The 20,128-nt window shown below is 44.4% G+C and overlaps 1 protein-coding gene across 1 annotated transcript in view; it reads right to left on the bottom strand.

The window, feature by feature from the left end:
• The window catches only part of cfap69 (cilia and flagella associated protein 69), a 146,987-nt gene that overhangs the window by 107,018 nt on the left and 19,841 nt on the right, over window positions 1-20,128 (bottom strand). The window contains exons 3-4 of the mRNA XM_078534791.1: window positions 8,898-8,963; window positions 4,090-4,199 (exon numbers count right to left, since the gene is read on the bottom strand). Of these exons, the coding sequence (XP_078390917.1) occupies window positions 4,090-4,199; window positions 8,898-8,963 (176 nt within the window). The remainder of the gene's footprint in view (window positions 1-4,089; window positions 4,200-8,897; window positions 8,964-20,128) is intronic.

The following is a 20,128-nucleotide window of genomic DNA, read 5'->3' as shown; positions in this document are numbered from 1 at the left end:
GCTGGCTGGAGAGGCCACCAGCTGGATGCATGCAGTCTTTCAGCAGTAGCCTGGGGCAGGGGTGGGGGGGGGGGAAAGTATTTTTTAAGTGAACGAGGAGCGCCATGGGCAGGGAAGGCAGCCATCATGGTCCCAGTGATTAGCTCTAAGGGGTTTCCCCTTCGTCAATATAATTTTAAGTTTTGTTTAATTTTTCTTTGGCCTACCAGGACATTACTGCAGGAGTTCCTCAGGGTAGTGTCCGAGGCCCAACCATCTTCAGCTGCTTCATCAATGACCTTTCTTCCGTCATAAGGTCAGAATTGGGAATGTTTGCTGATGATTGCACAATGTTAAGCACCTTTCGCGACTCCTCAGATACTGAAGCAGTCCATGTCCAAATGCAGCAAGACCTGGACAATGTCTAGGCTTGGGCTCACAAGTGGCAAGTAATATTCATGTCACGCAAGTGCCAGGCAATGTCCATCTCCAACAAGAGAGAATCCAACCATCGCTGCTTGATGTTCAATGGCATTACCATCCCCCACTATCAACATCCTGAGGGTTACCATTGACCAGAAACTGAACTGGATTAGCCATATAAATACTGTGGCTACAAGAGCAGGTCAGAGGCTAGGAATCGTGTGACGAGTAACTCGCCTCCTAACTCCCCAAAGCCTATCCACCATCTACAAGGCACAAGTGAGGAGTGTGATGGAATACTCCCCTCTTGCCTGGATGAGTGCAGCTTCCACAACACTCAAGAAGCTTGACACTGTCCAGGATAAAGCACCCCGCTTGATTGGCACCACATCCACAAACATTCACTCATTCCACCACCGACACACAGTAGCAGCAGTGTGTACCATGTACAAGATGCGCTGCAGGAAGTTGGCAAGGCTCCTTTGACAGCACCTTCCAAACCTACGACTACTACCATCCAGAAGGACAAGGGCAACAGATACATGGGAACACCACCAGCTGGAAGTTCCCCTCCAAGTCATTCACCATCCTGACTTGGAAATATATCACTGTTCCTTCACTGTCGCTAGGTCAAAATCCCGGAGCTCCCTTCCTAATAGCACTGTGGCTGTACCTACAGCACATTGACTGCAGTAGTTCAAGAAGACAGCTCACCATCACCTTCTCAAGGGCAGCTATGGATGGGCAAGCAAAGTACAAATCCCATGAATGAATTTTTCAAAAGCACGATGTGGAAGATGTGCTCGTGCCACTTTAACTGCTACCAGATTCCAGGAGGAGTAAAGTGAAGGCAAGGGGTGATGGGCATATTTCTCCAGTCCTTAAATACCATTCCAATGCATTGAAAGGGATGTCCAACCAGTCACATCGAGAGCAAGTTGAACATTCAGATTTGCACCTTCCAGCCTCATGAATGACCAGGCCACAATCTTGAAGAAGGTCAGCGGTGCACCCTGTATGCGCTTGCTCTGGGAACTGAAAGTTGACACAATAGCAAGAACACTGCGGCAACATACTTGATGCAGTCATGACTACATTAATGAGAAACGACTGTGGCAGTGAAATGAGACTTGGTTGGGGATTTCCTCCTCCCGTCCAGGTCTTGTCCTTTGGCACTACCACTGAGGGGACAAAGCTGCCACTAATCCTTCAAGGCTACGGAGTTGCCCTCACATAATGGTGTGTCATGAGGAAAAAAGGCTACAAGTGCATTAAGCACTTCCAATAACAATTGTAACAAATCTCCATGACACCACAGAAGGGTGCAGAAACTATCTTCACTGAGGTTGACATCACATGAATGTGAATCTCAAAAAGGGAGACTATCACTGAGTGGGAGGATGGCTAAACCACAAAATAAGAGGATTCATGTGTACACAATCACAATGACTTCAGTTGACCAAGTCATTCACATAAACATCAAATGTAACAAAAGTGCAATATTTTTACGGTGGCTGCATGCCTGTGACCTAAAATTGATTTCAATATTTCTTAATTTTCCTAACCATACCCCTACACCTGGGTGCAGCCCTGACATTCGCAGCAGAGGTGGTGGCAGCCTGCTGACTGCTGTAATATGATGTCTATGATGACCCTGGCGAACGTCCTCTGGTGGCCTGGAGGGCCCGAGCTTGATAAGCGTCTCCTGCTCAGGAACAGGTGTACCCTCCTCAATCTGAGTGGCTGGAGTGGATAAGGTCACAGGCAGAGGGGATTCGGAGTGGCTGGACACCCTTGGAGTGTCCTGAGTGGAGGCCCTCCTGGGTGTCCGGCTGACACGCATCCTCCCTGTAGGTGCCCAAAGGCCCGTCGCTGACTCTTTGAAGAGATGGGGTACCTGGAGGGAGGTCAAGGTGCCTCGTCCCCTCCTCACCTCGACACTGATGGTACCCACCAGTTAGTGTAGCCATGGAGTCCAGGGCTAAGTGCAAATCTGTCAAAACCTGCTGGACCAAGGTCTCCATGGGGGTCACCAACCTTCTCATGGTGACTTTGAGGTGCTCGCATGTCAGAGCCATGACATCAGACAGAACGCAGACTCCTCCATCCTTCACTCCAGTCTGCTGAGTGACTGCCACATCTCTGCCTGATGTTCCACCTCCTGTCCTTGCATCTCAAGCATTGAGTAGGTGGCCGCTCGCAGAGGCTCATCACCTGACTCGGACTCAGCAGGTGGCTGGTCTCCGGCAACCCTACAAGTGCCGGAGACGTGGGCTGTCCCTGCCTCTGACCGCTGCATCAGTGAGATGTTCTCTAGTAGGTGACCCCGAGCCTAAACTACAGCTATGACCCACTGAGGTGTGTGTCTCTGTGCTGGTGGAGGGTGCGAGTGAGCGCAGTGATGGTTCTTCCCTGGTGGCTTCCTCAGCTGGGGCGGTCTGGGGATTATGTTGGCCCTCCTCGTCTGCCTAGATCTGCTGGTACCTATAAGAGAGAGTAGAGAGTTTTAGTTCATGAGCAGGCAGATTACAAGATTGCATGTCACTCACTGTGAATGTCAGGATGTGATGAATTCATGGAGGTGTCATCCATACTAGGTTGCTGGGGCAAGCTGATCTCCCCTTCCCTACAGGAGTGATCCCTGTCCTCCCCAGCCAGCTCGGCGGCATCCTCCTCGAACTGGGTGAGGGGTATGATGTCAGCTGGTCCCCCCCCAGTTCTGGGACCGTTCCTGTCTGTTGTGGGCCAGTTCGCCCTGGATGAAGAGAAAAGAAAGGAATGTGAAGAGAAGAGATGGAGCAGAGGTTGGGAAACATGCATGTCCCCTGTGTGTGATGAGCCCTCCCCAGAAGGTGTTGAGGATGGAGTCTGAGCAGCATGATAGATGAGATGGTGGTGGTGTGAAACTATCCATGATACAATCAGTGGTGATATGTGTCTCCTGCTAATGGTTGTATGAGATTCCTAAGAGAATAGCCCTCTGAGTACATGATGCCATGATGAGAGTTTGATATTGGAGGGAACTAAAGGATGACTTACGCTGGCAGATGAGATCATTCGTCCTCTTCCTGCACTGGATGGCATTGTGGGTGTGGTAGCCAGCCGCGCTGACGTCTTCTGCTATGGCCTCCCAGGCTGGAGAGGCAAGGCCGAAGTGATTCTGGGAGCCGTCCCCTGAGGGCGTTGAGGCAGAAGTGGGGTACAGCCTTCTTCTTTTGGCTTGCATCTTTCTTTGTCTGTTTGCCAGACATCTCTGTGGGTCTCCTGAAAACAGGTGGACTAGAGAGAGTGAGGTAAGTGTGCTTGGTGTTTAAATATGGCGCCTGCAACTCCGGTCCCATCAGGGGCAAACAAATCAGCTCCCAACCCGCCGGTTGATTCAGGGAGATACTCACCTGTGCATAATTAGCAAGTTTTCAAGTGTGGAATCGGGCACAATTTCCTGCCATTCCAACCAGTGGGGAATGCGCCGTGGAACCTGTCCCCCCAACACTTAGTTTCAAAAATGGAAAATTCCGCCCTATGTGAAATCTGCATTTTTAAAAATCTGCACATTTAATAATTTGATGGTCGGAGCAGATGTTATAAATCTACACCCAGGTATAAACATTTGTGTCACCAAATCCATTTGGGTATTTCAATGACTCAATTTCATTGAGTATGCAACAATGAAAGACAGGCACTTACCCACACAACTTGAGGACTTCACATATTGGCTGTATGTAGGCATCCTGATCTCTTACTTTTTCTGCACAAAGATTGAGAATTTTAAAGACTTGGACCAAGTCTTTAATTGGCTTTTTAATAAAAAGAATGTTAAGGCACTAAAAGTTTATAATATTTTTGGAACATAGGAATCCCTATATAGGAAAAGACAAAGATCCACCTAGTTTACCTTCTGCTGAAATTATTTGTCATGGTTTACATTATCTAGTCCGTTTAGAATCCTAAAAACACCAGTCATATCACCTCTCAACATCTCTTTTCCAGTGAGTATACACTCAGTTTACATAATAGCTCCTCATAATACAAGGGCTGGGATTTTTCGGCACTGGTGTGGCGGGTACTGCTGCGGCAGATGTGGCAAGCCAGCAACATTGCCTTCGGTGGCACCAGTAAATCCCACCAGCAGATGAGACTGGAAAATTTTGCTGAAAGGCTCCATCCCTTCACTATGCTGTTTGCTTTTTCAATAGCTCCTACCTTTACTGTGATTATCAGAACTATGCACAATATCCAATTGCACTTTCAAAATCCTAAATATCTAACTGTTGGTCTACCATTCACCTTGACAATTCTGGAGCGACTGATATGCTCACTCAATTGAAGATGGTGCTTCAATTCCCTAATCCCCATCAAAATTATCACTCTCTCTTGCCCTGGACGTTCTCTTAGAATGGCCCTCAGTTCCACTACCTTAAGTTCAAAGGACGCAGACTTAAATGGACATGGTGGACAACTGGTTTAACCATTCACTGCCAGATCTAGCTGGACCACATAAAGCGCTTTTAGTTCCTGCTCTCATCTGCCCAAATCTGTTAACTATTCAAGGATCATTCTGGAATGCAAAGCTAACCCCTGACTTTTTTCTCTAATTCAAACAATCTTCTTAAACTCCTCTTCCCTGTTTTCTCCACCCTGATCTCCAAACACATGTGCAAGCACCTCAGGGACTCCTTTATCATTAAGATTGAGACTATCCAATTTGCTGCTGCTGCCACTTCCCCCTGTGTCTCTAACCCACCAGACAAACTTCCTCTAAGGTTCCCCTGCCCTAGTCTTGAACTTGCATCTTTCTCTAGTTCTCTCCTATCTCCTCTCATGCCCTCACTGATCTCATCATGTCTATGAGACCCATCTCATGTTCCCTCAACCAAACTGCTAAACTGCTCTGACAAAAACTGCTAAAATCTCATTAAACTGCTGACCACACAACTTCGTTTTATGACTTCTATAATAGCTGATATTGCTAACTGTTCTGTCTTCTCATATAGTCTCCTTCCTCTTCAAATTTGCCATCATCACCATCTCCTCAAAAAAAAACCCATAACCCCTCTGTTCCTGCAAACTACTGTCCCATCTCCAACTTTCCTTTCTTCTCCACAGTCCTTGAACGCGTTGTCACCTCCCAAATCTGTGCCCATCTTTCCTGGAACTCCATGTTTGAATCCCTCCAATCAGATGTCTGTCCTTGCCACAGCACAGAAACAGCTCTTATCAAATTCACAAATGACATCCTATGTGATTGTAACGAAGGTAAACTATCCATCACTCCTCATCCTTCTTGACCTACCTGCAGTCTTTGACACAATTAACCACACCTTCCAACCCTAATGTCTCTCCATTGTTGTCTAGCTGGGGAAGACTGCTCTCACCTGGTTCCATTTTTATATAACTAGTCATACCAAGAAAATCACATGCAATAGCTTTTTCCCCCAATTCTGCATCATTACCTCTCAGTATACCCAAGGATCTATTCTTGTCCCCCTCCTATACCATCTACATGCTGCCCTCAGCGACATCATCACTTTCCACATGTACTCTGACAACATCCAGCTCTATTTCACCATCATCTTTCTCAGCCCCTCTACTGTATCTAAATTGTCACACTGATTGTTCGACATTCAGTTCTGCATTTCCTTTAAAGATGTTTGAAGACCTAAACCATTGTCTTTAGCTCTCATCACAATCTCTGTTCCATAGCCATCAACTCCATCCCCCTCTTTGGCAAGTGTCTGAGGCTAAACCATACTGCTCAAAACTTTGGTATAATATCTGACTGCAAGATGAGCTTCTGACCACATATCTATGCCATCATTAAGCCCACCTATTTCCACCTCCATAACATCACCTACCTCCAACCCTGCCTCAGCTCATCTTCTGCTGAAACCTTCATCCTTTCCTTTGTTACCTTCGGACTTGACTATTTCAATACATTCCTTGCTGGCCTTCCATGCTGTACCCTCTGTAAACTTGAGGTCATCTGCTGCCTGTGTTGTAACTGAGACCAAATCTCATTTACCCTTCAACTCTGTGCTTGCTGGCTCTGGTTAAGCAATGCCTTGATTTTAAAATAATAATCTTTGTTCTCAAATCCTCTGTGACCTTGTTCTCCCTATCTCTGTAATCTCCTCCAACTCTACAAACCTCTAGATATTTGCGTTCCTCTAATTTTGGCATCTTCGGCATCTCCGATTTTAATCACTCCACCATTGGTGACCTTGCACTCAGCTGCCAAGTTTGGAGGTGCAATATACTGTGTATATGGGAGCATGGAGTTCCAAAGGGACATAGACAGATTAAGTGAGCAAGTAAAACTGTAGCAATGAAGTTCAACATGGGGAAGTTGAGGCCATTTATTTTGGATTTGACAAAGACAAATCTGCAAAAGCTACTGCAAGAAGAAATCAGAAAGGCAAATAGAATGTTAGCCTTTCTCTCTTTTGAGTTTAGAAACTTGTGTGGTGATTTAATCATAGTGTTTAAAATGATAAATTATTAACATGATAAACTAGAGGAACTTTCCTTTGCTGGGGAAAATGCAGAACAAGGGATGTTATCGTCAAATGAGAACTAGGCCATTTAGGATTGATTCAGGAAGCACTTTTTCTCACAAAAGGTAGGGAAATCTAGAACTTGTAAAATCCTACGAAACCTGGATCATTTGGAAATTTTCTAGACTGGTATTGACAGATGTTTGTTAGTTGGGGTGCAAAGGTTGAACAGTAGAGGTGAGGTACAAGTGACCTGAGTGAAGGGTGAAACAAAGAGCTGAATGGTCTATCCCTGTTGCTATGTAACTGTTGTGATATGGCAGTTGGTATTTGCCAGGCTGACCAAATCTCAAAGGGAAACTTGGCCAAGCTATCATAATGATTTTGCAATTTGTATTTATTCTGAGAAGATATGTACACTGAAGTCAGAAGTAAAGAGTCCACTACCACAGTTGGAGATTTTAAAGATTAAATTAGAACATTTATTAACAAAAGAAAATAAAAAGTTAAACACACAAGATTATAATTACACAGTTAAACTTAGGGCAGAATTTTTCCGACGCGAAAATGACACGGGATGATGTCAGGGGGAACACCCGTCGTCATCCTGCCCCATTTAAATATTCAGGAAGGCAGATGGACAGCGCGATCAGCTGTCCGCTCGCCGACCTGTCAATGGCCAATTGAGGCCATTGACAAGGTAGTTAACCCAATTAAAGGCCTTGCCCGTCCAACCTTAAGGCTGGTGGGCAGGCCAGGAGCCCCAGTGGGCTTCTGAAAAAACATGAAACCTCATCCACTGGCGGGATGAGGTTTCATGTCTGTTTTAAAAAAGTTTAATAAAGTTTTTGTGATATTTATTAAAATGTCCCATCTCGTTTGACATTGTCACGAGGGGGACATGTTAATAATTTTTTTCTTTTTCTATTTTTAAAGTTTCAAACACTGTCAGCGCTCTCCCTGAGTCAGCACTTAGTCTCAGGGAGATGCGCACTCTTTTGCGCGCATGCGTGAAAGAGCGCACTCTGACAGTTGGGGAATCCCTCTCCCCCCCGCACAGGAAGTGCATAGCACTTCCCGTCGGGCGGCCCGCTGGGTAGGCCTTAATTGGTCCGCCAACTTAAAATGGCGGCGGGGCCCGTTTTGGCGGTGGCGACTGGCTGCCTGCCCGCCGCCGAGCCGGTGGGGCCCGCCTGCCGATCAAGGGCAAAATTCTGCCCTTAGTCTTGTAACAGTTCCCAAAAGATTTCTACTTAACTAGGCTCCCAACTACACACCCCTTTCAGGCAACAGTCCAGATAGATTCTCAATCAATAAAACATCCAGCAAAACTACCACAAGCACCCACTGTTGCTATAAGGGAGGTGTTTCACAGCTTCTCTTTCCCGCTCACTCGACAATGAAATTCCAAGGCTTTTAATAAAACCTTGCTCTCTGGAACAAGCAAACACTTCTCTAGGGTGGCTAGAGGCTGCTTTTTCACAGGTCTGTTTCACACAGTCCACCTTCACGATCTCACATGGCCACACACCATGCAGCTTTCCACCTTTATTTAAATATACTTTCTCCCTTTTGATCTGTAAATCCCATTGTTTCACCCTTTGGAAATTACTTTTCCTGGAATATAAAAATATTTCATGTTCTCATTATGGCCAGCACTTTCAGGAAAAATAAACTTAAGAACTTTGCCTGATTCATTTTGCCAGTGATAAAACATCTTATCCTGTCCCTTTCAAATTCAACCAACCCCTCAACTTATCTACAAATGCAAATGTTAGCTCTAACCTATTTACCTATCTTACTTCGCTCATCCATTTCCATTTCAAAATGCTGTTTTTACACTTGACCCCTTTGATGATTCAAACCTTGCAGTCTGACAGTGTTTAGTTTAATTAAATTAGACACACACACACACACACACACACACCATTATTTTGTATTTTGAATTGAATTTAATGCACAGAAACATAAATAAGTGAACTGCTAACAGCAAAAGGATACAAAACCAAACTGATAATGTTTCACCACCCTCTTCAAAGCATGCAGATGTCTATCAACAAGGTTGCACTGCGAAAAGTACAAAGATAGGTTTATACACAGAAATAGCTGCAAATGTGATATATGAAAAGGTAAGCAGCTTCTAAATGCCAGTAAAATTCCCATGCATCATAATCAGTGGTTTCACTGAGGTTTTTAACAGTTAAATTGAGAAATTAAGTTCTTCATCCTAAAATGCAAAGCCCAACAGGAAAAAATAACTTTAAAAGAGCATGTTATCTTCTGTAATATTTGAAAAAATGAAACATAGGAGAAAGCATGATTCTATTACATATACAAAAGCAAAATACTGTAGATAATGGAAGTCTGAAATAAAAGCAGGAAATGCTGGAAATACTCAACATATCTGGCAGTATTTATGGGGAGAGAAATAGAGTAAGTGCGTCAGGACCTAACTGGAAAAAGTTAGGAATAAGTTTTTGAGCAAGTGAAAGGAAGGAGAATGGAAAAAGAACAAAAGGGAAGGTCTGTGATAATGGATGGTAGGAGAGATTAAATGACAGAAGGTTTCAATGGTTCAAGACCAAAGGGAGTGGTAATGGGATAAGTAAAGTAACAAAAGACGTGTCTAGAGGAGGTGTGAATAGCAGGATTCTGAATAGCTGTTATCCAAAAGCAAAGAGAAGGAAATAGGAGAGAAACAAGAGAGAGAGAGCAAAAGCAAATCAACACAGAAAATGGAAACAAATGAAGGTAGAAGTTATGATCTAACATTGTTGAACTCAATGTTGAGTCCAGAAGACTCTAAAATGCCCTGTCGAAAGATGAGGTGCTGTTCCTCAAGGTTCAATGGAGCTTCAATAGAACTTAGCAGGAAGCTGAGGACAGAAAGATCAGATTGGGAGCAAGATGGAGAATTAAAAAGACAGGCGACTGGAAGCTTGAGGTTCTGCTTGAGGGCTTGACACAGGCAATGTGGTCACCTAGCCTGCGTTTGATGTCCCCATTGTGGGGGAGGACACAACATGAGCAGCGAATATAGTACACTAAATTATAAATCGTTGTTTCACCTGTAAGGTCCGTTTGTGGATTTGGATGCAGAAAAGGGAGGAGGTAAAAGGCCAAGTATTGTATCTTCTCTGCTTGCATGGAAAAGTGCTTCAGGGAGGCAAAGGGCTGATGGGATGGCTGAGGAATGAACCATGGTATTGCAGAGGGAGAGCCTCTTCAAAAATGCTGAAAAGGGAGGGGAGGGGAAGGTGTATTGGTGCTGGCATCATGCTGGAGATGGCGGTAATGTCGGAGGAAGACCCACTGAATAATTCTATTACATACACTTATCACTAATAGACATTTCTGTACGTTTTACAACAAAATTCAATACAAAATTACATTGACGAATATCATGAACTAAATGATATTTTGGCTAGGAAAGCAATGATTCCTTGTCAGGAAAATATAATATTTTTCATAATGTTATTGGAATTTATTGTAAGGTAGAAATAGTGTGTGCCTGTGTGTGTGTGCGTATATGTGTGCATGGGACTTAATTGAGTTAAAGACGGCTGGTTTGTAGCCTTTGATGTATGGGAAGAGATGTTAGGCTTGAAATGTTAAATAGATAAACATGGCTGAAGTTTTAGAATGTGGGGTGTAAAGAGAAAATTTGCATTTTTAGATAAACCAGAGTAATTTGAATTTTAAAAGAGGTGATAAAATATTACACTTAGCCAGAAGAAGCCAAACTGTGTGTTTATTTTTCCCAAAGCATCCTGATAAAATTGGTATTATGAAAGGTTTTCTTTAATAGAAAAGTAGAGTTGAAAAGACATATTGGGACAATGGGATTTACATTAAAAAGGGAGAGAAACCTGTATAAAGGAGTTGAGGTTATGTGTAAGAGGAAGGCATTCTAAGGTCTAACAGCTGTGAAAAGACTCCAGCCCCTAAGCCTCAATTTGCTGTCTACATGAACTGAAGTGAAGAAAACTCACTTTGAATTCAACTGTTCAGGGTATCATGTCATTTTGCTTGGGTCTTGTAAAATCTATGGGCTGCATCTTCCGGTCGGCGAGCGGGGGTGCAGGGCCTGCTCGCCGACGCGTAAAATGATATGGGGTGACATCGGGCGGGCGTCCCGACATCACCCGTGTCATTTTCATTTTCAGGTCAGCGGGCGCGCAGCCGAGTTGGCTGCATGCCTGCCGACCTGTCAACAGCCTATTAAGGCCATTAAAAAAGTAATTGAAATCATTAATGGACCTGCCGGCCAACCTTAAGGTTGGCGGGCAGGCCAGGAGCCCTGGCGGGCTTCTGGGAAAACATGAAACCTCATAAAAATTTCAGAATATTTTAAAATAAAAGTTATGGACATGTCCCAATTCATATGGCAGTGTCACATGAGGGGACGTGGCAGCGAAATTTTTTTCTCATCTTTATTTAATGTTTCAAACCTGAGCCAATCTCCCTGAGACAGTACCCACCCGCCTGCGCCTGCTCCCGCACTTCCCCCACCCCCTGACGGGGGGAAAATGTTGCTCTATGTGTTTTACTGTTGCCTTAATGGAGGTGTAACTGGGAGTTAACTTAACTAGGGGAGCTAGGAGTTATCATGGCAATAACTTGCAAACTTATGCATATGCTTAAAACCATTTTAAAAAATTAATAAAGGTTTAATTTAGTTTTGTAAGAAATCTATCCGACTTGGTGGTCTTATTACTATTGAATTCAAGGCACGCCTCTTGAAATAAATGCAAATTGTAAAATAGTTGTGGCAGTTGTTTCAAGTTTCCTTCTGGGATTTGAACAGCTCAGCATTTACCGTCTGCTGTACCATAACAAAATTGGAGGCTCTTTGTGGGATATATTTGAAATTCCTGGATTGGTTTGGAGTTGGTGAATCTTAAGGTTATGAGTAGGAGAAGCACTTTGAATTCAGGGGTTGGTGTGAGGTTTTTTTTTTAAGTGGTGAGACTGCAATATGGCTTTGGCAGTTGCTAAGACTTGTCTGGGAGTTGAAGTTACAACTTTGGTTGGTTTACAAAAGGCAAATTAAGCTAAGTTAATGGAATTGACAGATAAGTTACAATTAGGGTTATCTGCAGGGGTAAGGAAATCAGACATTACTAAAGGTATAGCACAGCGTTTGAAATTGAAAGGAATACCTGAGAGACTGAGTTCTCCAAGGGATGGTTCATTGGAATGGGCTCAAATTCAGTTGCAAATGAAAAAACTTGAGATAGAAGCAGCAGAAAAAGAAAAGGAAAGAGAAAAGGCATTTCAAAGGGAACAAGCAGAAAGGCAGGAAAGAGAAAAAGAGAGAGACAGAGAATTCCAGCTTAAAATGCTGGCAGTTAAAAAAGAGACACCAGGAGGTGAGGAAGGACTTATCTCCAGATCAGAACCCAGTGGGGAGCTTTTTAAATTTGTACAAGCTCTTCCAAAGTTTGAGGAAAGAGATGTTGAAGCATTCTTTATTTCATTTGGGAAAATAGCTAAACAGATGAAATGGCCACAGGAAAACCGGACATTGTTGTTACAATCCAGGTTGGTGGGTACAGTACATGAGGTTTATGCTTCACTGTCAGGAGAAATGTCAGTGAACTATGATGTGGTTAAAAAAAGGCTATTTTGAGTGCATATGAGTTGGTTCCTGAGTCTTACAGGCAGAAATTTAGGAATATGAGAAAACAGCCTGGGCAAAGTTATGATCAGTTTGAAAGAGTAAAATAAAGTAATTTTGACTGGTGGATGTGGGCATTAAAGATAGAGATGACATATGCAGCTCTTAGAGAGGTAATTCTTTTGGAAGAATTTAAGATTCAATTCCTTCAGTAGTGAGAACTCATGTGAATGAACAGAGGGTTGAAATGGTAAGACAAGCAGCTACATTGGAGAGACCAAACGCAAACTGGGCGACCGTTTTGCGGAACACCTGCGGTCTGTCCGCAAGAAAGACCCAAACCTCCCTGTCGCTTGCCATTTTAACACTCCACCCTGTTCTCTTGCCAACATGTCTGTCCTTGGCTTGCTGCATTGTTCCAGTGAAGCCCAACACAAACTGGAGGAACAGCACCTCATCTTCCGACTAGGCACTTTACAGCCCTCCGGGCTGAATATTGAATTCAACAACTTTAGATCTTAAACTCCCCCTCCCCCCATCCCCACCCCGTTTCTTTCCCCCCCCCCGCTTTTTTTTCAATAATTTATATAGATTCTTCTTTCCCCACCTATTTCCATTATTTTTAAATCTAAAACTAAAACCTCTAGTCTTTCCACCCCACCCCCACTAGAGCTGTACTTTGAATATCCTGTCTTCCATTCTTAATTAGCACTTTTCTCAGACAAAGACCACCACCTTCAACACCTCTTTGACCCTTTTGTCTGTGACATCTTTTGATTATCTGCTCATCTCCACAATCATCACACCACACCCTCAATGTGTCTCTCTCCCCCCCCCCCCCACCCACCTTAAACCAATTTATATTTCTCCTTTCTTCTAACTATGCTCCAGTTCTGCCGAAGGGCCATGAAGGCTCGAAACGTTAACTGATTTCTTCTCCGCCGATGCTGCCAGACTTGCTGAGTTTTTCCAGGTAATTCTGTTTTTGTTTTGGATTTCCAGCATCCGCAGTAGCTTTTAGCTTTTTGTTTTTAGCAGAGATAGCTGATGATTATGAGTTAGTTCATCGAGCTAAACCTTTTTTTGTCAACCTTTTAAATCAGAGAAGGATAGAAAGTGGGAAGGTGAAAGGAAGGTAGGTAGTCAGAGAAGAGGAGTAGGTGGAAATTCACAGGAAGTTTTTTTTCAGAATAAAAAGGAACATGTTAGGGCAGAAGTGACATTCGAAAATTGAGGTGATTTCATTGTAATAAAGTTGGACACACAAAGTCTATGTGTTGGAAATTGCAGGGAATATCTGTTGGGATTATTGGGGTGCAGAAAAGTTCTGGAAGTAACTGTACTGTGGGTTCCAAGGTTCAGGCATAGGAAAAACCAGTGGTTTGTGTACAGGGAAAAGAGAAAGATTCAGTGATAGGTAAAGAAGTGGGAATGTGTTCACAATTTATCCAATGGAATTCTGAGGAGCACGTTGCAGAAATGTTTAAAGATTTTGTATGTGAAGGGGAAGTCTTTCCATGTGTACAGGGTAGAGTAGTTAAAGATGTTAAAATTTTAAGAGACACGGAGGCTAGTCAATCCTTAATGATGTGGGATAGTGATATTTGTTATTCAGAGGGAGTATTGCAGGAGCAGATGATAATAAGTGGGTCTCATGGAGATGCTAAACCTATTTCATTGTGGAAGGTAAATTTAAAGAGTAAGCGTAAAACAGGCAAAGTAATTGTTGGAGTAGTGGAAAAATTGCCCATTGTAGTGGTTCAATTTATTCTGGGTAATGCTATAGCTGTGTCACAGGTGTGGGTGATGCCCAAGGTAGTTTAACAGCCTGTAGAAGTGTTTTCAACAGAAGTGTTGCAGAGAGAGCATCCTGGATTGTTTCCAGATTATGTGATAACAAGATCACAGGCTCATAGATTGAAACAAGAAGAACAGGAAGTTCAAAGGCAGGGAGAAGGTGTGGAAGTCTAATTAGCTGGCACTGTGTTTGATAACATTATTCAGGAGTGAAACAGTGGACTATGCAGCTGAGGTGTTTAACTCAAGGCAGTTAGTGGAGCTACAGAAAATGGATTTGCAAATAAGACAGTTATATCAGACAGCTTACTCAGAAACAGAGGCAGAATGTATTCCAGAATGTTATTACCTTAAGCGTAATGTTTGAATGAGAAAAAGGCAACCTTCAGCAAATGAAAGCTGGAGGGTGGTGCATCAGATTGTAACACCATTTGGATATAGAAATGAGATTCTGAGGATCGCTCATGAAATTCCACTGGGGGGTGCATTTAGGAATTAGAAAGACACAGCAGAAAGTACAAGAAACATTTTTATTGGTCTGGATTGCATAGGGATGTAGTCAAATTCTGTAGAACATGTCACACATGTCAGATGATAGGGAAATCACAAGCAGTGATTAAGCTGGCATCTTTCATTCCAATTCCAGCATTTGAAGAACCTTGTACTAGGATCATGATTGATTGTGTAGGATCCCTCCCTAAAAGTGGAAATCAGTACTTACTGACAATAATGGATGTGTCTACAAGGTTTCCTGAAGAAATATTACAACAAAGAAAATTGTGGATGAGTTAACTAAATTTTTTACAAGATAAAGAAATACAGTCAGATCAGGGTTCAAATTTCATGTCACTACTGTTTAAGGAAGTAATGAACAGTTTGGGGATAAAACAATTTAAGTCAACAGCTTGCCATCCTGAGTCACAAGGGGCTTTGGAAAGATGGCATCAAACTTTAAAAACTATGATGAGGGCGTATAGTCAGGATTATCTACAGGAATGGGATGGGGGAGTTTCATTCTCGTTATTTGCTATTAGGGCCGCTCCCTGTGCATCGGCTGGTTTTATTCCTTTTCAACTAGTTTATGGTCATGACGTAAGGGGAACACTGAAATTGATTCATGAGAAATTGATGGGTCAAAATTCAGAAACTACTCTCTTGAATGAACTTTAATAAACTTCAGAGAAAGATTGGACAGAGCATGTGAGTTGGCTAGGGAACATTTCAACATATCACAGCAAGTGATGAAAGTAAGGGCAGACAGGAAAGCTACAGCTCATAGTATTGTTGCTGGGGAGAAGGTGCTAGTTCTATTACCAGTACTGGGTGACTCGTTAAAGGCAAGGTTTAGTGGGCCATACAGGATTGAAAAGAAACTGAGTGAAGCAAAATTATTTAATAAATACTCCAGATAGAAGAAAGAAGCAGAGGGTGAATCAAGTAAATATGCTCAAAAACGGCAGAATTTTCCCAGCCCATTGATGGCAGGCAAGATAGGTGGCATGCGCAGAAATTATGACACAACCTGCTTCACAATGGCGTGAAGGCAGGTCACAATCTTCCGCTCAGCCCGCCGATGGCGGGCCGCATTTCCCGCCAGTTGTCAGCGGGAAGCTAATTATAATACAGCAACATACAATTAAAAGGCCATCCTGCCAGGCTTTTGGAACCTCGCCATATTGTCTGTCCATGTTGACGGGAAGCATGCTGACGTTGTTTCACAACAGCACGCAGGCGACGTGCACTTGGCAGCCTTCACTTTGGGGTAATTGAGGTGAATGAGCAGCAGCGTTCTCCACAGCTCACCTGTTGTTTACAGGCCTCAGGGATGCCGGGGGGGGGTGGGTGCAGGGGCAGCTGATGCCTGGCCCCGGACGCAACTGCTGAGAGCAGGAGGGTGTCCAGGGGGGGCAAGTGCTGGCCAGCGTCGGAGGCGACTGCTGAGTACTGGCTAGCCTTGGAGGCAACCGTTGACGGTGGGACGGGTCACGTGCTGCCCTGGCGCTACATCCGCGCACAGGCAATTGCGGTGGGGGGCAAGGTAAGCGAGGGAAGTGGCCATGCATTAGGGACACCTGTATAAACTGACCATGCCTCTGCAACTGAGACAGGTCAGGCACAGCACAGTGATATGATTGGGGCCGGGCTCCTAGCCTGCCCGCCCATGTAAGCAATGCGGAGGCACCAAGGGCCACCAAGTGTTCCATACCTTACCTTACCCCACCCCACCTCACACCACCCCCCCACCCCCACCTCCACCTCCCCAGCTCCCCAGCACAGACTGTGAATCTGCCACCACTTTATTGGACTGTGGAGCAGTTGGACTGCACATGTTGTACAATCCTTTCGCCAAAGCTGGCCATGTAGCAGTCATTACTGGTGGTGCTCACAGCCCCTTGCAATCTAAGCATCCCGGTTTGGACCAGTGTCCCCCATGTCGCTGGTTGGCAGGGCAGCCATGCAGTGCACTCATCTCTGGCCATCCGAGGGGTGACCAGCACTCTCCGGGAAGCATTAAGGGGCAGTCAAAGAGGGCCAGGCAAAGTGCTATGTACAGCCATCATAACCATATCTCTCTCTCTCTCTCTCTCTTTTTCATGCTGCAGGAGGACCACGCCAGGATCATGGATCCTGGTGACCTTGCTGTATGCCTGATGGCTTACAGAGACCTAGAAGACTGAGGAGAGAGCAACTGAAGGTCCAGGCTATGCAAAGGCAGGAACAGCAACCTCATGAAGAAAGGGCAGCAGGGGCTCCTGCACATGGCTCCTGCTGCCCAGGAGCAACAGGGAGCCCTGGCTGGCCGGTGCCTAGAGATACCCGGGGTCTACAGATGCTGCCTGCCATTCCTGCAGATGACTGAGAACCAGCGTCACCGATGACTGCGCATGTCTAGGGACCTGTTGGCTCACATCTGCCACTTACTGCAGGACTTGGCGCCAAGGGGACATGGAGGTCATCCACTGCCAGTGGCTGTGAAAGTGACCGCAGTGCTTAATTTCTATGCCAGTGACTCCTGACAGGGTACCACAGGTGACCTCTGTGGGATTTCACAAACCGTCACCCACAAATGCATCCATGAGGTCATGGATGCCATCTTCTCCATGGCACACACTTTGCGCATTTTGCCCGGTACTGGGACAGCTAAGATACAAGGACCATTGGATTTGCCCTGATCTCGGGATTCCCACAGCTGCAGGGTGTGATTGATTGCACTCATGTGGCTCTCAGGTCTCCATTGCTACACTCAGTGGACTTCATCAACCACAAGGGCTTCCGCTCACTGAACGTGCAGCTGGTATGTGACCACCAGAAATGCATCCTGCAGGTGTGCGCATGGTTTCCAGGTAGTGTGCATGGTGCCTACAACCTGAGTCGCTTGCAGATCCCTGCAGTCTTCCAGGGTTGACAGAGGCTGCAGGGTTGGCTTCTTGTGGACAAGGGCTACCCGCAGAGGTCATGGCTGATGACACCCGAGCGCAGCCTCAGACTGCAGCAGAACGACACTATAATGAGGTTCATGCAGCAGCTCGCAACTTGGTGGAGCAGACCATCGGGATGCTGAAGATGCAGTTCTGGTGCCTGGACAAGTCTGGTGAAGCCCTGCAATACAGTCCGCAGAGGGTGTCATGTATCATCGTTGTCTGCTGTGCCCTTTACAACCTGGCGCTGCAAAGAAGAGACAAGTTGGCTGAGGAGCAGATGCAGGAGCAGCATGTCTCTTCCAATGAGGAGGACGCCAACTGGGATGAGGGTGAGAGGGTCCTCGGCGGTGACAATGACAGTGATAAGGCTCTCGCAATGGCTAAATGAGGCAGGCGCACCCGGGAGGCCCTCATAGCTGCAAGATTTGTGGAGGATGATGACGACATGCAGTGAGATATCTCCATAGATTCTCACATCGTGGTTGTGAAAGTTTGACTCCAGTCTGGCTTATGGCAGCGCCAATACCCTCTGTGAGAATGCTCCTGTCATCGCATAGTCGCTCAATCACAGGATGATGATGACAACGTGCAGTGAGGGCACTCCATAGATCTTCACTTAGCCTCTGAAAATGTCTCACTTTCAAAGACTGACAAACAAAGTAACTGCAAGTCTGAGCAATTGTGCTGTTCATATTGGTGACTTGATAGTTTTCAGTCAGGTGTGGGAGGAGCATTTACAGCATCTGGAAGAATTATTTTGTCGATTACAAGAAGCTAATTTGGTGATGAACTTGGCTAAAAGTGAATTTGCAAAAGCGCAAGTTACATATCTAGGCCATACCACTAGACATGGTAAGGTGGATCTGAAAGATGGGAAAGTTAACGTTATCATGGATTTCCCTGTGCCTACAACAAAACGGGAAGTTTTGAGATTTCTGGGCATGAGTGGGTTTTACCGGAAATTTGTACCAAATTTTAGCTGTGTGGTTGTTCCATTGACTGAACTATTATAAAAGAACAATAAGGTTTAACGGACACAAGAGTGTCAAAAGGCATTTGACAGTTTGAAGACTGTATTAACTACAGAACTGAGCAATGAGTTTTCGCAGAGTTCCATAAATCCATCACCAATAGTAAAGCCTGTTCCAATGATTCTTCATAAATGCATCTGCCAGAATTTACAAATTTGGCTGCAGGATACGTCTCTTTGACTAGAGATCATCTTCCTACTGCATCTGGCTGCTGTAGCTCATAAAGCCAAGCAAATTCTTCTCTCTGCTGACACACACAACCTCTGCTATTTGTCTGTGATAGTCATTGATTTGTAGGGAAGCCTGTAACCTGATCTCAACGATGACATCCTCTGCCATCTACAACGTAAAACGCATTTACCTTTCATCCAGGCAGAAATGCTAATTAATTAATTAATGCTAATCCTTGATTCCAACTTCGTTTCATCTTAGAAACAAATGGACAGTTTTCAGCATAACTGTTTACAACCCAATGCTAACAAAGCCTTCCTAGGACTTTGGGAGGCTCAGAGTCTACTCATTGTAAAATCAGAGACTGCTGCCATTGTCTCCTAGTGTAAATGCCTTGCACCTCCTTCACAGTAAAACAATCTCAGCCTTCCTTTGATCTCTAACAATCAAACCACCCATGCTTATGTCAGGCAGACTGCAGAACGGGTCACATGGCCCCTCATCATTTACCATAAATTTAAAGCTACCGTCTCAAAATATAATCTTATGAACCTCACAATTGTAATACCAGCACATCCACTATCTCTGCAGCTATCTTTTTTAGAACCTGAGAATGTAGGCCATCAAGCCCTGGAGATTTGTCAGATTTGAGTTGCGTTTCGCCTTGAGTTTCTTGAGTACTTTTCCTCTGCTGATATTAATTACCTTAGTTTCCTCACTCTTATTGGCCCCTAGGTTATCCTCTATTTCTGGTAGGTAACTTATGTTTTCTATTTTGAAGACAGACACAAAATATTTATTCGAGGTCTCTGCCATTTCCACATTCCTTCTGATAATTTCTCCTGTCTCTGCTTCTAAGGGACCGACATTTACTTTAGCTACTCTCTTCCCTTTTATATGCTTCTAAAAGCTCTGACAATCTGTTTTTAATATTCTTGGCTAGTTTACTTTCATAATTTGCATTTTCCCTTTTTAACACTTTTTGGTGGCCCTTTGCTAATTTCTAAAGGTCCCGTTTGCTGCCACCACAACAACAGGGGATGTACTCATTGGACATGTTGCCACCAGTGCCTGTGACATCACTGCCAGTGATGCTGCAGGTAGATGTCCACATCAAAGAATAAGACCATCTGTATTATTGAACAATGTAAAGATATTTTAACAAGTCAGCACCAATAAAATTCTTTTTTT

This window comes from Cetorhinus maximus, chromosome 3 (genome assembly GCF_964194155.1).
Source record: "Cetorhinus maximus chromosome 3, sCetMax3.hap1.1, whole genome shotgun sequence".
Classification (NCBI taxonomy): domain Eukaryota; kingdom Metazoa; phylum Chordata; class Chondrichthyes; order Lamniformes; family Cetorhinidae; genus Cetorhinus; species Cetorhinus maximus.
This window is presented reverse-complemented; position numbering and strand designations above follow the sequence as displayed.